The 18,025-nt window shown below is 41.4% G+C and overlaps 2 protein-coding genes across 2 annotated transcripts; both read left to right on the forward strand.

Moving 5' to 3' along the window:
- The first annotated feature begins 2,861 nt into the window (after window positions 1-2,861).
- On the forward strand, window positions 2,862-5,764 carry LOC121611763 (hepatitis A virus cellular receptor 1 homolog). Its single transcript, XM_041944449.1, has 6 exons — window positions 2,862-3,020; window positions 3,188-3,526; window positions 3,595-3,651; window positions 3,862-3,935; window positions 4,488-4,581; window positions 4,736-5,764. The coding sequence occupies exons 1-6, from the start codon at window positions 2,978-2,980 to the stop codon at window positions 4,822-4,824; spliced, it is 696 nt and encodes a 231-aa protein (XP_041800383.1). The 5' UTR covers window positions 2,862-2,977; the 3' UTR covers window positions 4,825-5,764.
- Window positions 5,765-10,821: 5,057 nt separating this feature from the next.
- On the forward strand, window positions 10,822-16,744 carry LOC121611758 (Down syndrome cell adhesion molecule homolog). Its single transcript, XM_041944441.1, has 14 exons — window positions 10,822-10,949; window positions 11,040-11,378; window positions 11,824-11,952; window positions 12,079-12,246; window positions 12,326-12,396; window positions 12,527-12,773; window positions 12,866-12,979; window positions 13,079-13,153; window positions 13,537-13,665; window positions 13,789-13,953; window positions 14,138-14,190; window positions 15,632-15,734; window positions 15,817-15,847; window positions 15,928-16,744. Exons 1-14 carry the CDS (start codon window positions 10,886-10,888, stop codon window positions 15,977-15,979), a joined length of 1,740 nt encoding a protein of 579 aa, XP_041800375.1. The 5' UTR covers window positions 10,822-10,885; the 3' UTR covers window positions 15,980-16,744.
- Window positions 16,745-18,025: the final 1,281 nt, after the last annotated feature.

The following is an 18,025-nucleotide window of genomic DNA, read 5'->3' on the forward strand; positions in this document are numbered from 1 at the left end:
GACCTCCTCTCTTTGTCGCTCCTCTGACTTTCCCACTTTGCTCCCGTCATAATTACTACGGCCACTAGAGGGCCTTGTCACTCATTTTGGGGCACTGGTGTAACCCTTTCATGCACAACTATAAATGAACCGCAAAATGGGCGAGACATGAGTTGTTCAGAAGAGCCCCAGTACAATATTGTGAAGGCCGCACTACTTAACATGGTAATATTTACTCTGAGCACTCGGTGGTGGTCTTTGTGCCCTTTTTATCCTATCTGATAGTGCTGACAAGTGGAGGTAAAAACAAGCTGTCACCAGAGGTGAGCTGAGGGCAGACGAGACCTGTCAAACCAAAATATTTGTTCAGCATTGTGACCACAAGGTCTTCACCATGTTGAATAAATGAATAAATACATTTCACACCGGGAGTTGACTTGCACCACACAATGATTTTGCAGTGAAGCCTCTTTCGGATATTTTAAGTCAAAATATAGAAATTTTCTCACATACCAGAATGTTCTTTTCTATTAGTAATGTTCATGTGACCTGTGAGGGCATACCTGAACAATTACATTTTCCTTTTAAAGTCATCTTGATATGTAGCGTGGTAAACAAGCACATTTTTAAATGCACTTTAGGAGTAATGGGGGGACTATTAACAGAAGCATCGTCGAATATGCCGTTGTCCCGCGCCCCCCCGCTGATGGTTTGCGTCTTCAGGAAAACACATTTAGGAAGTAGAGGTCACCTGATGGACCTAGGAGCTGTTTAACAGCTCAGCACGTTTGCTCCAGAGAAAACAGTGGATCCTCGTGTGTCAGCAATATTGCAAATCAATGCTTTCTCTCATCCACCCGCAGTGATGGATGACTTTAGGAAACCTCAAATTGACAGAGAATGATGCGGTAATGTATGTATTGTACTAGCGTACCCATCATGCTTGATTAATTTCACACTTCATGGAGAAAAACTCTAGGTCAGCCCCCCCCCCCCCGTGCTTCAGTTCCTCCGGCGACCAGGCAGCAACTTCCCACCTCCTTTGCGGCGTCTGATGACGACACAGTCTGACCTCTGTCGTCTCACTTCTTCTTTTCTGTTTGCTTCTGTTTTATCAGACATCAGCAAAAGTCACCCGGTGGTGACACTTTGGCTCGGGACCAGCCCCGTTATTCTGCTCTGAATGCCATTTTTAGACCTTTATCTCTGCAGCAGATTGACAATGGCTCCAATTTGAACTCAAACAGGAAATCAAAGTAAACAAGACTCTGAGCAAGCCACTAATAACCCTCATAGTCTCTGCTGCAGCGCTGCTGGCACACTGGCATTTATTCTCATGAAATTTAAAATACCATTCAGAGACTCTTTTAATGACTTCAGTAAACTGCTTTCCATCAAATCTGCTGGTTGAAACCCCTAAAACAAACAAGATTCCACCACCTTAACCACCTTGATGTCTGCTGAAAGGTTTCACTTGCCCTGATGAAACACAGGACATCATTGTGGGAGGACAGTGATCTATGGAGCACTATAGCAGCTCAGTGGTGGCTGACAGTGTTGACAAGTGGAGGTGGAGACGGGCCTGTCAGAGGTGAACGGAGGGCAGATAAAGGCTGGCAAAGACAAAATGTTTTTCTTAGGCTGCTGTCCTCATATACACACGCCGACTCTTCCCTTCCATTAGTAATGGGCTATATAGCAGTGGCCTTTGAACATGCACGCATGTGTTTGCACATGCATACACACACAGGCTCTAACTGGAAGCCTCGGCGGTGAATTTGGCCTAACCTTACATTCAAAAACATGTTGCCAAACATTAATTTGGTCTGAGCAAATAAACAAATGGAAGGAAATAAATACTGCGGCCGCGACAGTGAGCCATGAAAGCGTGGGTTTGTGAAAGCAGAATGAGACAGAAAACTTGACGGGAAGACGGAGGACGAAGCCGCGCGTGTCACAGACTGTTAATTCAAACTGCTCCATTAGAAAGGAGCTGATCGGATATTCTTCAAAACAACACAGCAAAAAAAGACAGAACATCGTGGCCTACAGTTATCATAAACCATCCGAACTCATAAAGTGGATCATTTCAAGTTTATTTGTCACTTTGAGGAGCCTCTTAAACCTGATAGGATTTGGTAAATGGTCTTGCTTTCACTCGTAAAGGAGATAAAATGGGTAGAGAAGTTCAGTTGTTTTAAACACTGGATGAAAGAGGACAGTTTGCAGAGCGGGGCCTGTGGTGGGTAGTACGATGGTGAGATAAGGTTAAGCCGTTTTGTGATGTGAAGCTAGAGGGAAAGCTAACCAGACAGCTGTGCCGAGTAAACGTACCAAAGGGGCAGGCGGAGGCCTCCAGGGCCAGCAGAGAGAAATGCTGCGAAAACAACTCATCACGGCCAACGACTACTGCTGAGGATGATGTGAACCTTGGATCATCCCTGTGGAAAATTGGGGACTTCGTTCCAAAGATGTCTGAGCCCTGCGAGCAGAGCAAAGAATTCAACAACCTAGAGTGACATTGTTGATTTTTTTGTTCATGTTTAGAGACCATGCCAGCTATAAACTGACAAAAAGAGCAGGATTTTTGAGAACTGCTCGTGTCAGTATATGACACTTGCTAGTACATGATGTTTCCTGTAAGTAAAATATGTGTGTATCATCCTTTTCTGGCCTCTTTTTAGCTTCCCACACTGAATGAATGTGGGATTGTGTATTTAAATGTACTCGTCCTGCTACAGGTGACAGCTCATGTCTATATGGACAAACTCAGATGTGCTTTATAACAGCAGATAAGATAAGTCCCTTTGCCCGTCAGCCCACTGCGCCTCATTAGAATTCAAACTCAACTGTAGACAAGACTAGTATTGATTTCCTTCCTGATTTTCAAAACAGGGAAGTTAAACTTTCAGCGCATGATACCATCCTGGAGTGTGTGTGGGGGCAGAAATTCATCTTATCCTCACTTCAGGACATTGTTATACAATAGCCTACACACATGCGTGGTCTTTGTTATTTTTTCCTCTCGATCCTGACCCAAGGTAAGTCGATATTCTTTTTTTTTTGTTTGTTTTCTTGCACTTGCAGAGTGCTGGTGGGTGTAAAAGTGGCTGTGTGTGTGCAGGAGGGTGGGTGCATTTGTGGGCTTCATGCTTCAGAATTACATTTCCATTCTGTATCATCCAGTTTGATTAAATGTCCCCAACAGTGTCTTCCAGCAACCTCGAAGTCATCGGCCTCTTTGGGGGCAATGTGACTTTGCCCTGTGGGTATGACACTCAAACTCACGGTGTCCTGAGTCTCTGTTGGGGACGAGGGAAGGTGCCCAGGTCCAAATGCTCCAACACCGTCCTCTCCTCCGAGGATGGGGCTGTGGTTTTCAGGCAGTCCCCCAGGTACCAGCTGCTGGGCAAGGTGACGGACGGAGATGTGTCCCTGACCATCCTGAACACTCAGCAGGCTGATGCTGGGGTGTACGGCTGCAGGGTGGAAATCCCAGGGTGGTTCAATGACCATAAAGTCAACATACACCTGATCCTGGAGGAAGGTAACGCTCAGGAAAATCATCTACGGTGAACTCTGGTGTCCAGTTTTAATGTGTTTCTGTTATTCCAGCTCCAGCAGAGCGACCTGTCACCGACCACTGGACACTTACTACTGGTGGGACACAAGGTGGGCAATCACCTGGGAATGAATAGATTATGTCAAAATGTGGTGATAATCGCTTTTTTTTTCTTTTTCAAATCTTAATGTTTAAAGAAGCTGCCTCATTGCCCGAGTTTTGTATTCGGGGATAAAACATACTATAGTTCATTAAATGTAATTTTTAACAGTAACTTTATTTTATATGTGGTAGTAACTCCCACCTTCATCTCCTTACAGAAACAACATCCACAGCTAAAAATGCAGAAGTTGGTGACCCAACATTTGACTTCACTGGAATTACAACCACTGAGGTATTATTTATTTCTAAAATGAGGAATATTGTTTTAAAAACATATTCACGGCACAATATTTGTACAGATAATTTCAGTTTTTACTGCACGAGAGGACTCTCGGGTGACGACACTGAAAACCTGCAGTGTTTTTGTGTTTTAGGTCATATTTTTTAAGAAAAAATATGAAGAACGGACGGAAAAAAGCATTACTAATCTCAGCAGTTGTTGTAATTAGACTTTAAAATGAGCCTGCAGCTCTGATGCAGTCTCTTTTATTCATTTATAACCAATGTTTCGGCACATCTTCGGGAACATTTTGTCTCAGAAATGATGTCACAAAATATGAATCCTAATTAGAAACATGCCATCGAAATTATATGTGTGCAGCTTTCCCATCTGTTTTATTGAAAATGATCAAAATACAACTTATGTGATTTTGCACATGTGTAGGTGTGGGTTCAAAAATATACAACAGTGTTCAATATATTGCATATTCATGGAACATATTTCAAACTATGTTCCAATTATGATTGACCCAGTACCTCACGATAAGGTTCATTTTTATCGCAGGAAAAATTCAAAGCCCTCCTGGGAGCGGGGAACGTTGGCAGGATGGCAGCTATTTTCTTCTTCACCATAATCATAATCCTCGTCTTTATTTTCCGTAAGTGTGCAATGGATTATGGTTTGTGACTCATGTGCCATTCAGATTAATTTTGCACATTTAAAGGGGGCGTCTGTTGAGCGCCTGAAGTCACTGAGTGGGTCTTCCTCTTACAGACTGAATATCATTGAATGTTTGCATTTCCTCACACCAGGGAGAGCATTTCTGCCGAGGAGGACGCTTCGACAGCTCTACACCTCAGCTGCTGAGAACATTTATGAAAGTGCCCCAATGCCTGAGTGATGGTCAACATGATGAGAACAAAGTCTGCAGATTTCTATGAGGAGCTGCTGGCTGAATGTGTCTGCTTGCTCATGTGCTGACTCTATCCATCGTTTCAACCCCTATCAGGAAATGAGTGGAACCAGTAAAGCAGTTTAAAGTGTCCCTCTATTGTCAGATTGCACTGAAAAACATACGTGTGATTCATATGTGGCTGAGAAAAAGCAGATTCATTAATTTGCTTTGATTTTCTATCTGTTTTTCATGGCAAATTTGATCTCTGAGCACTCAGAAGCTTGTGGGTAGCTTATACTTGTGGACACAATGCCACCTACTGGACTTAATACTCTAAATAAACCAGAGAAGATTCCAGGCTGACCTCTGAGTGCAAACACCGTTTGAGGGGTTAGAGAGGGAGGAGAGTGTGATTCCTCCTCTTCATGTTTGGGAGAAAGTCACTTCTGAAGTGTGTGTGTCTGCTCACTAAAACATTCAATAAAAAGACTAAATACACACCACACACTGTGCTCAATCCTGACTTTAGCTCCACACAAATGACATTTTGACCACATTTATGATTCAGTTGATTGATGGCTCAGTTTCACAGTGAAACACTGCTGCACTGTGCTGTCCCTCTCAGATTCTCTCTTTCTGTTTCACCCCCTCCTGTTGGGAGGCCTTTATGGTGCGAGGAGCTGATCTTGTTTTTGTTTCAGGTGGCATTTTCTATAAACTCATGTTGCAAAGTCAGCAGAATAAAAGAAATCAGAGGGAAGGACACAATTTCTGAGCAAGTGAGATAAATGTTCTGAATGAGGATGTGATCTTAATGTTTGCAGCTACTTTATGTTTCGAGACTGTGAGAAAATCAGCTGAAATGTGTCAGCTTTGCATGTTTTTCACAATGGCTGCTCTGTGCAACTCTCTCATTTACAGGTGTCTATTTTTTGTGACTATCTCACATCTAAAAACAAGTTGATATTTGGATACCATTACCCTGCTTGATCAAAATTAGCTAAATGCAACTGCATCTGCCTCGGTATAAATCTCATTGGATTTGGTGCATAACTTCACTTAACAGGTGTAATGGTCTAATCAATTACATTTTTCTGTTTAGGAAAGTTCATGAAACTTTAAGGGAGAAATCAAAATACTGACTTATTTGCATGTTTGAAATATTGCAGTAGTTAGCTCCAGCATCATGTTTGTGGGAGCAATCAAAGAGGAAGTTCTGTGCGGGGTTATTAAACATCCAGCTGACCAAGTGTTTACTCAGCAGTCTGAGAAACATACAAATGTCCATGACCCTGGAATAAACCAGACTATTTTCATCAGTGCTGTATTTCAGGACCTAATGAGGATGCGTTTCTGGAAATGAAGACTTTTATATTGAGAACTCTTTTATCTTGAAGCTCAGATGCTTACAGCATCAGGTCTTTAGAGATGTTTTGTACATTTTCTGCAGGGACAAATGGTTTCCCAGTGTGTTCACTTTCTGTGGATGCGCAGCTGCTCGCCCAAAAAAGAAGCGAAAAGTCTAAATGGATAAAAATTCATACATGCCTTTCTATCCCCGTCACTCACCGGACTGAGAACAAACAACAGGAGGCCGTGATGATAACCTCGATTCTGTCTCTGCACCGAATTTCTAGATTAAGGAACCAAAACCACAGAAAAGGAAACAGTCCTTTTCTGCATTCCTCCTCTGCCAGCGGAAGTCGTTTGTGTGAGCGTATCAAGGACGGAGTCATGTGATGCTCGTAGGTAAGACATTTAAATTCACTGATGATGTGATTCAAAGCCACAGAAAAGTGAAATCTACAAAATGAACTCTGCTGGAGTTTCTTTGATGATATCAGATTCATTTTCAGGTAGTCATGTGTTTTCTTTCCCCCTCTCTCATCAGTTGGAGCATCTTTGAAAGTTGATATTGTTTTTACTGCTTCAGCTGCTGCCACAGTCTGGGGACAAAGCACCGCAAGTTTCACCTCAGGTACTTCATGTGTTTAAGGTGTAGTGTCACCCATTTGCAGAGGTTTTTCTAATACTAATGTTTGTTTTATTTATTCTCTCTCCCTCTCTAATACTCCACCACCATAATATTACTATCATGTAACAGAATGAACTGCTGGAACCGGGGTCCGCCCTGTCCCTGCTCGCTTACCGTTCTCTATGGAATGGGTGGCATGGGGAAGGAAAACTTGGTCAACTTTTCCTCATTTCCTCATTTCTCATCCTGTAAAAGCATTGACTGGTAATCCCCAACAAACTGCCTCCCTCCCTAGACTCTGGGAGCAGCTCTGTATGGGATCAGCCCCACAGTGGGCCAGCCCCCTAGTATAAGGGTCTGGGGGGCGACCCAAACCTGGACTAATGAGTCGCCCACCTGACTTGTCATTGGAAGCAAAACAATTACTTTTTTCCCTTGAATTTAATATTTCTTTTCTCTTTTTTTAAAATCTCCCTTCTCATATATTCCTGTAGGCTTTTTTCCCATCTTTATGTCCTCCAACTGCTCTATAGACCACCTGTTCAGAGCGTGCACACACACGCAAACACCAACTGCTGAATGAATCCCATTCTAATGGTGTTAATGTTCTTTCTGTTGTTGTTCTTTCTGTTGTCGTCTCGCTCTGACTGTTTTGTCTTTTTGTCTTAATAAATAACAGAAAAAGCTGGTGAGATCACATTCATTCTGTTTGATTTTCAGATACATCAGCACTACAGTCAGCCTCTCTGCAGCACAGACTTGTTTAAATTCACTAAAGGAAGTCGTGTTCGTATGAGGAAATCTTGCCTCCTTTCACTCATCCACAATACTGCAAATGGCAAATTCATTCGGTCTCGCATTCGACACGACAGCCCAAAATACAAATGAAGCAGGCTCTTAGAATCGATTTTTTTCCCTGCAGATCTAAATGCCTTGCATCATTTGTTTAATTAGCAGTGCTTTTATATGCAGGGATAAAACACAGTACATTGCATTTCATTTTTTTTTAAAGAGACTCTTTTGAAGTTATTGTGTGTGTCATTTCCTTGCAGAAGTGTTGACAACATCCACATTTAAAATTGTAGAATTGTGAATTATTCAGCATCAAAAATGCTGCAACTCTGGTACAGTACATGTTTCATTTCCAAAATAAAAATATCGTCATATGTCTCTTTTAATTATTCAGAGAACAAACTTATACAGATAATTAAAAAACAAACAAACAAACAAACAAAAAACAGGTGGTTATGTGCTCTTAGCTGACTGTAATTGAAACCTTAGCGTTGTGTGTCAAAAGTCATTCTGAGTGTTAAAAAACAACAAATCATAAAGTAAAATATGTGATCAGCTTTTTGTGATTATGTGCACACTGGGCTTGACTTAAGGTTGGAAGAGAGACAGAGGGCACAAAGTTATGGCAGAGTTTTTTTTTTTTAATGCATCTAAATACACTGTATGTTTATGGCACATACGTTTCAGCACACATGGCCTCCTTCAGGAGCAATTTACAGTCCAAATATTGAAATAAGTGATGAACTTAATGTGATGGTGCACTCATGTGGGAGTGGGTTACGGCTGGAAGCGAGATATAGATTATAAAGCAATACTACAGTCGTCAATATGCATATTATATAACTGCGTAACTGGATGGTTACACTATATAATAGATTATGTGCCAATTACAATTGACCCAGTACCTCACGATAAAGGTCATTTTCACTGCAGGAAGATACAAAGCCTGCCTGGGAGCGGGGAACGCTGGAAGGACGGCAGCTATTTTCTCCCTCACCGTAATCCTAATCCTCGTCTTTATTTTCCCTGCGTGTGGAATGGATTACAGTTTGTGACTCATGCCATTCAGATTTTATACATACTTGGAATACAGTTCATATTGGATGATTCAAACCCAGTGGCAACGCTTGGTACAAATACAGGAAGTAGAGTGCCTCTTATTTAGCTGTGTGAGTGGATACATAGCATATGATGTCATCCAATCAGATTCCAGCAATAAATGTTTTTTTTAAGCATTTTTACCATGACAACAGCCTTTCTCTAAACTTAACCAAGTGTTTAGTTATCTAACCTGAACAGCAGGCTTGTTTTCTATAACTGCAGACCTTCGCGAACATTAACGCCATACTATATTTAAATATACTACATACTGTTATACTGTGCAGAGACATTGTAAACAGTTGTTGTAGAATGTTAAAAAACTTGGTCCCTCAATGTAATCAAATACTGTGCAGAACTGTCTAATATTAACATCTCCTCTGGCTCTTCAAACTCAGAATAGTATCATTCATTTTTGCAGTTTCGGACAAGATGCTGAGAACGTTCACAACAGCCTCCAAATGTTTGAGTGACAGCTGTCCGTTACACAGCGTCCCACCTTTTTTGAAGTCAGGGCTGTATGTTCTCAGCCTCAGAGGAAACCTTTTGAATTTACTGTTAATCAGTGTGAAATAACTGCCATACCATAATAGGAAATTCTCCAAGGGAGCTGCAGCATCCCACTGTTCTCAGATTGCAGTTAAAAGGGCAAATGGGTTTCAGGAGATGCAAAAATATCCTGGAGATGAATGAATTCCCTTTTCTTGGTTTTGATGGCAAATGTAATCTCACAGCATGAAAAAGTTGGGTGGTGTGTGTGGACACAATGCCACCTTCTGGACTTCAGACATTATTATCAAAATATAACAGGAGACGATTCCACCCTGAGTACAGTGTACTCTCGTCGTTGTCTGCAGTTTGTTGGTGTGTTTTCTCTGCTGAAAATGATGAATTTCTGTTGTCATACACACTAAGCTCATCCTCAAAAATGGGGTCCATGTAAATCAGCCTATCAACACATTTTTATTTAATATTTATAGACTTTAACTCCAACAGCCCAAACAAACAAGCCTGACAGACTCAGTCCGACATTTCTCTCACATTTCAGTGCCAGGCAGTCACGCTCTCTTTGTTTCTTATCTAGATCTGGTTTTTGTGAGACTTTTTATGAAACACAGAGATGCTGTAGTACTGACTTTGTTCCTGTTTCTGTGTTATATTTCTTTTCCATGAATTAGTGTAGCAGTGTAAGCAAAATCAGCGAGGGGAAATGCCCTTTCTGTGGCTCTGATAGTGTTCACAGCAGTTTCAGAAAGTCATGACTGATGTGTTTTCTTATATTTGCTGCTTTATGTAACTTTCTCTTTTATTGCTGCCTATTTGTGTGTGTGTGCACATGTACAAAAGAGTCTCTCATTGAGCAGTAGTGCGAGTTAAGTTAAACAAATAAATAAAGCTACCCCATAAATTGTTTTTTATGTGTAGCTAAACTCCAGTGCACATACGTCCTTTCAATACCATAAATAATTCCAATAATAATAATAATAATAAATCTATAGCTTTGTCTTTTTGAAATGCTGCTGTAGTGAGATAAAATTAGTTGTACCAGCATCATGTTTGTGGGAGCGATCAAAGAGGAAGTTCTGTGCGGGGTCACTAAACATCCAGCAGACATTTAGTGTTTACTCAGCAGTCTAAGAAACATAGAAAAGTCAATGACCCTGGAATAAACCAGACCAGACCTAATGAGGATACGTTTCTGGAAATGAAGACTTTTATATTGAGAACTCTTTTATCTTGAAGCTCAGATGCTGACAGCATCGACTCTTTAGAAATGTTTTGTACGTTTTCTGCAGGAACAAATGGTTTCCCAGTGTGTTCACTTTCTGTGGATGCGCAGCTGCTCGCCCAAAAAAGAAGTGAAAAGTCTAAATGGATAAAAATTCATACATGCCTTTCTATCCCCGTCACTCACCGGACTGAGAACAAACAACAGGAGGCCGTGATGATAACCTCGATTCTGTCTCTGCACCGAAATGAAACAGTGTGCCACTTCTAGATTAAGGAACCAAAACCACAGAAAAGGAAACAGTCCTTTTCTGCATTCCTCATCTGCCAGCAGAAGTTGTTTGTGTGAGCGTATCAAGGACGGCGTCATGTGATTCGGAAAGGTTTCAAAGCTGAAACCACACCGTGGTTTGGTTTAGTGACATTAAGCAGGTGAAAGAAATCCTTCGGCTGACTCTGAGACAACTGAATAAAATGATCATTTCGGGCAGAAGATGCCTCCCTCTGTGTTGGGCTCTTCTCTTTTGTCTACTCGTAGGTAAGACATTTTGATTCAATGATGATTAAAAGCTTGTTTTTATATATTTTACCAAATCTACCTCGCCAACGGGACTCTCTGCCTGTTTAGATTGTGTGGGTACAGAAAGCACCATAGCCGCAGTGGGAACAGACGTCACTTTACCATGCAACTATAATGCTCAGTACTACGGCAGGCTGCCTGCGTGCTGGGGTCGAGGAGCCATCCCCAACAGTGGCTGTGCCAATCAGGTGATCAAGTCAGACGGGACATCAGCGACCAGCAGGCTGTCAAAGCGTTACCTGTTCATGGGTAATCTCGGTAGAGGCGATGTGTCGTTGACCATCAGGCAGGTTGAGGAGAGCGACTCTGGGACATACGGCTGCCGCGTGGAAATACCGGGCTTGTTCAACGACCAGAAACAGCACCTGACTCTGACGGTGGTGGCAGGTGAGACCCGCAGGAAAGAGTAAGGATCTCTATAGGGGAGGAAAAAAAGTGACAAAATTCAAAGTTTAGGTTGTGGAATTCCCTGATGACTATGTACTGTAATATTATAGATTAATATTAACAACTTTATTGATCCAAGGGGGGAAATTCATGCAATCAGCATATGTAAAAGTAGTTCAAATGAGCCACAGCCACCAGCTTCAACATAAATTTACACATGAGTGCAGAAATAATTGTAATCCAAATAAGATGATAGACCTTATGAGTACTTTTGGTATTTCAAGTATAATTTGATGCTAGTTTTGCACTTTTTACTTAAGTAAAAAATTGAATGCAGGACACTACTTGTAGTAACAAAGTATTTCTACACTGTGGTATTACTACTTTTACTTGAGTACAAGATCTGAGTACTTCAGCATTGCATTCAGTTTTTCTCCCTTTTCAGTGCGCCCTCATCCCCCGAAGGTGGAGACGAGAGAGGTGAAGGAGAGAGCTGTCACTGTTCGCTGGACTCCTGTGTTTGACGGCGGCAGGCCCATCACATCCTACAGGATCGATCTGAAAAGCAAACAGGGTCAGGACACGACAACCATCCTAATATTCCTAATACAATTTGACAGCCAATTTTGTCTTTTGAAATATGCTTTGGAGTGTGCAGTATGGATCTTATCCTTATCTCTGAAGCTTTCCTGTTGCACAGCCTCCTGGGATACTGCAGTAAGTACTGAAGTCCCAAATCCTGAACTGACTCAGCTGACTCAGCTGGATTTGCGTCCGGCTAATACCTACAGCCTTCGCATGTTCGCTACCAATAGCGTGGGCACGAGCGAGGCCAGCAATGTTCTGACAGTAACAACCAAAGAAGCAGGTAGGGTCAGCCATTGTTTGTCGTTTTAGAAACAGTTAGAATTATGCTGAACTAAAATTATTTTTTTATGATGGTGCAGCACCGGAGGGTCCTCCCCTGGACATGGAGCTGGAGAGCCTCACTCCTCACAGCATCAAGGTCACTTGGAAGGTGAAGTCCCATTTTTTAAACCTAATTTGCACACTTAGTAGCTAGACATAGTTTATCCTAAATTATATACCTAAAGAGAAAAAAGAGAGTAAAATTTCTCCTCTAAGAGTGTTTGTTTTCTCTCGACTAGCCTCCAAGGCCTGATCTCAGAAATGGGGTCCTTCGGAGTTATAGCGTTAGCTACAGAGAGTATGACCCCGCAGTCAGACAGTTCAAGAGGTGGCAGCATGTAAGCGTGACCGCCACCAGGGAGCTAGAGAGCGTCGTCCTGAGCAACCTGAAGCCCTCCACCAGATACGGCGTGCTTGTCCAGGCAAAAACAAATGCAGGAATAGGGCCTGCCTCAGTTGCACCTCTCTGCTCCACTCTGGATGAGGGTAAGTTACATGAGACTTATTTGTTATTATGATGCCAGTTCAATGTCAAGTAATTTGCTGCCATTGGAAAATGTATTCTGTTCTGTTTCAAGTTCACACAACTTTAACAACTTCTACACGTAAGTCTACTTCTACTAGCAAGTCTACTTCTACTAGTGAGTCTACTACCACTGCTGCCACAATGTGGATACAAGACACTACACTGGGTTGGTGACCTTAACATATTGAGAAGTATTAAAAAAACAAATAAACAAATGGATAATGATTTAAAAATGTTTTTTTTTTTTTTTTTACTCTGTCCCAAGTTCACACAACTTCATTGGTTGAGCCTGTCACTGCTGTCACAGACTGGGAATACAGCAGTACAAGTGTCACATCAGGTATTTCATGTGTTTCATACAGAGGTTTTAGCTTCTCATGAATTGGGGAAACTGGAAATTTACTGGAAAAGAAACATCCACCCAGCGAGACTGCTCAATTATTTATTTGAATTTTGATCCAGTAAACAGTGAGGCTGAATTAATGTTACTGTTTCTCATGTAACTCTTATTTTAGACTTTATAACCAAATTAGATTACACGGGTGCTGCTATAGTGTCCCACAGGAGTAGATCCATTATTCACAGCTCCTGTGAATCTGTTTGTGACCTGATCGTTATAATCTGTCCCACTGCAGACGAAACATATTCAAATTCACAAAATTAAACTGAGCTGAAGAGAAAAATGTTTTTCTTTGCTAAGAGTCTTTTCCGTGTGTCTCCAAGTGCCCCCAGATCCCCCGGTGGTTGAGTTAAAGGAGGTCAGAGATAATACAGTTTCTCTTTTATGGACTCCTGGGTTTGAAGGTGACAGCCCCATTACTGGATATTACCTGGAGTATAAAGCAGTGAACGGTGAGAGAACATTTCAGTGGAGTAATTAAATCTTTGGCACTTACTGTGATTCACCTGTGAAAGCTAAACCTTTTAGGCCTTTTGGCATTTGATAATATTATGTAATTTTTTTTTTTTCCACAGCCTCGTGGGATTACACAAAGACAATTGTAGACTTCAGCCCTAACCAGACAGAGGCCACAATAATAGAGATAAATCCCTCAACGTATAACATCCGCATGTTTGCTCAGAGCAGCCTGGGCACCAGTAAAGCTAGCAACGTCCTCACCATCACCACTGGAGGAACAGGTGTTGTGTTTCTCATTGCTAACAGCTTTTTTTGTTATTCTCAGTGTCTCAGTTGTATGTTACTGTGATACATCAGGCAGAACAGGACTGTGTTTTCACAGCTTGCGTCGTTGCTATATTGCTTGTTTAGCAACACTTTCAAAACTTCCTCTTTGCTACTTTCATTTGCGGTTGTGCCTGACAGGTCATCAGACAGATGAGCAGGTTGCCACCATACCCACTGACAGTCATGCTGCTGTAAGTACAAAACCAAGGACTTCATTAGCAATAGTTGTTGAGGAAGTATTCCGATCCTTTATTTAAGGACAAAAAATACTGTTACAAGTAAAGGTTCTGTATATAATATCACTTGAGTAAAAGTAAAATGTTCTTAAAACATCAAAAGTAGAAGTACTCAATGCAGAAAAATGGTCCCTGTGACTGTTATACTATTATATAATTTGATTATTATTACTGATACATTAATGTCAAAGTAGTTCATGCAACTAATGAATATTTTCTAAGGATTGACCAAAATGTTTTTTTTTTCAGGGCTGATACAAATACTGATTAATAGATAAAATTAGAATAACCAGCGGCACAATGTGACTCTGTACATTTACTTGAGTACTGTACGTAAGTACAAATTTGAGGAAGTTGTACTTTACTTGACTATTTCCATTTTATGCTGCTTTATTTTCATTATGGATTAGTCTGCTGACCATTTTCTCAGTTAATCAATTGATTGTTTGTAAAAAGTCAGATAGACATTTTGAATGTCACAATTACCCAAAGTGACACCTTCAAAATGACCAACCAACTGTACAAAATTTTATATATAATTTTATATTAAAATAATTGCAAAGACAATCAGTAAATCCTCACATTTGTAAAGCTGGAACTTTGACATGCTTTTGTTCAAAAAATGACTTAAAAAATAGCTGCCAATTGTCAACTGATGGTTTCAGCTGTACTTGTATGTATTGTGGGGTATTTTAATTTATAATAAAACATCATATCTTATGCATTAAGCATTTGGCTTTTTATGCAAAAATCTTAATTCGGAAGGTAGACTAACTTGAACTAATAGCTAAACTTAAACTGTCAGATAAATGAAGTGAAGTAAAAAGTATATATATATGAAATGAGTAGAAGCATAAAGTAGCATGAGAAGAAAAGAGTAAATGTACTTAGTTACATTCCACCACTGAGAAACAAACAATATTGACAATGGATCCCGTGTGACTTTGTGTAAGCTAACATTTAGTGGCTCGCTTGTATGTGACAAACTTTAGCTTCTTAGCTCATTGTTTAGCTCTGATATAGTAGCTAACTGTTCACCTCCTGGCCAGAAGCAAAAGGCAGGTAAAGTTAGCTGCTAGCCAGTGAACACAGCATCAAGCAAGCTTAAAATAAGCCGAGCTATTTTTCTCAGGCGTTGGTAGAGACCAAAACGGAGCTAAAAGGAGAAGCACACTGGACTTGCTTTCATGAGTGGGCCAGAAACATGACTCCAGATGAACGTTTCTCTGTATCCACCGGATACAAAAAAAACAAAACAAAAAAAACGCTTGATAAACCGGTGATTTTCAGGTTGCGTGTTCGCTTGTTTTGATGTTCTGGATTAGTTAATAAAACTTAAAATGTTCACAATAGGAGGCGTCAGTCAGCTGAGCTGTTGTTGAACCCTCTCTGCTAGGTCAGCGTGGAGGAGAGTCAGAGCGGCCACCTCGTTGCCATCGTGGTGCCGGTGGTGCTGCTGGTGGTCATCGCCGCGGTTTTAACCACATGGAAACTCCAACGTGAGTATTCCTGACGGGGTCAACTAAACAAGTCTGACTGAGTGTCCTTCTTTAATTTGATCCTCATGCTCTCTGTTCACAGAAATGAAACAGAAAAAGGGCAGCCTGAACATGTGAGTGGGTGTAGCATTTGCACAGTTATATCTTAAAACACCTAACCGAGGACTGAACAATGACTTTTTCTCGTCCGCAGGTGGATGACAGGTGTAGTGCTGCGTTCCCACGAGGCCCTACAAGAGCTATAAAACTCTGTTACTCACTTTAGCCAAGAAACTCACAAATAAGCAGGAGTTTTCGTTTTCACAAAAGGTGCCATAGAAGATTGTATATTTCTGTTTCGTACGTCATTGGGGGAAGAAACAACCTGCATATTTAGCTGATTCACATTAAGCAAAGGAACAAATAATCTGTGCTTTGTAAACTCCCGCTAAAGAAGCCCTGATCAACAGTAGCATGATTTGGGTTTTATACAGTAACTTCCAATCTGTTTTTAAAAGGCTTTTTCAATAACTTTCTCTCTTTCTAACAATACATATCATTTTTTTTACACTTTTATAACATTAACAGGTCATTCAATAATTATCAACTATTTTCCTTTATAGTAATAAACTTCTACAGTTTTTGTTCGTTGACATGGACTCTATTTTATTTTATTGTTATGTGTTATGTTGTTTATGGTTAAAGTTTTTGTTGATTCAGCCACCACTGAAAAAATAAAAATATGGTCAATGAGCTGGTTAAAGTTTCAAAAGTCATACATGCAAGGTGAAAGGCAGTTAATGAATACAGATTCAGTATTGGTTGAATTGTTAAAAATTAAAGCTTGATTTTTTTAAAAATCCTGTTCTTTTGTTTAAATTATAGCTGGATGTATACAAGTGTCTCCCCTAACATCTTCTCAGTAAAAAAAGGTTTGATTCGTCACTGTAAAGCTAAATAGCTTGCACTCAACAGGTGTACATCATTTTAAAATTGAGGACGTGGTGTCAGTATCAGTTCTTTCAATTAAAACTATACTGAACTCAAATTGAACTGAAGTTTGTTTCATTTCATTTCCCTGACTGACCACCAGTGTCCACCTACAACCACAAGAGGGCACCAGAATCCCACCAGTGACTTGATGTAAAGATCTCGAGCGCTCGCGCAGATCTCACCCCATCATCCACCGAGGCGTCCCAGGGGCAGGCGCTGCAGCCGGCTGGGTTTCCATCCATCTGTCCTGTAAATCACTTAATTGTCCTAATTAAGCAGATGAGGAAGAGGAGGAGATCTGATACCTCTGTGGGGCTTTGCGGCAGGTGCCTGCGAGGGAGTCTTCTGCTAATGGGAGATCAGGGGGGGTGGGGGGATACCGAAGCTTGTGTCTCAGTGGGGGACCGCAATGGGGATCAATGTTTGTATGTGTATGAATGGGTGTTTAAAAACGGGCTTCCACTTCCTTTTTTGCCTGTTTATATCTCTTTCTAAAGAGGGCCTGCAGCTAAGCCACTGACGATGGAACTGTTGTTTTTGTTGTTTCTGCATTCGCATGCTAAAGTGTTACACTTCCTGAGAAATTGACTAATTGTCTACAGTGGTGTAAATATCTCTTGATTATTGGTTTGCAGTGGTAGCCCATCACAAACTTAGAGCTGCTGACACACGAAGCCACAGTGCGCTGTGTGTCAGTGGCCTGTAAACACAACTCCACCACATCCCTCCTCTCTGGACTTCCTCTCATCTCTGGACCCCTCACTTCCGCTGTCTGCTGCCCTTCTCTGCCTCCTCACCGTGCCTTTGCTTATACAAACACCAGGGCCTTCCTGTCCTAGTGCTTTCCTCCACCTCTCCATCTCTCCACCCTCCTCTCCCTCCATCCATCTTCCTCTCAGTTCAAGCCCTGCAGATTACACCACGTAGCATTTGCGTAAACAGAAGAAAAGAGGCAAGGAAGGCTGTGGGAAGCGCTGGTTGGACGACTTTGATGAGGTCGCTTTGATGGGCCACACAGCCAAAAACCAATTTACCCCCCAGCCACCTTCACCCCCACTCTTAGTGGTTCCCTTTGGACCAAGCCAGCCACCCGTAAGCCACATTAGGCAACAAACCAGTAGTCGATGCAACAAGGATGAGGATTTGGGACACAAATGGAAGCAGCTGATCTCGCTGACCTGCAGTTGATTAACAATGTGCCATCGCCCCAAAATTTTGTCACCTCGCTCACTGTATGGCTACCTCGCCCTCTTCAGACATCTTCGACTGAGGCCAAACATGCATTAAGGCAACAACACAACGCTCTTTATGTGAGCCAC

Source organism: Chelmon rostratus, chromosome 9 (assembly GCF_017976325.1).
Source record: "Chelmon rostratus isolate fCheRos1 chromosome 9, fCheRos1.pri, whole genome shotgun sequence".
In the NCBI taxonomy this organism is placed as follows: domain Eukaryota; kingdom Metazoa; phylum Chordata; class Actinopteri; order Chaetodontiformes; family Chaetodontidae; genus Chelmon; species Chelmon rostratus.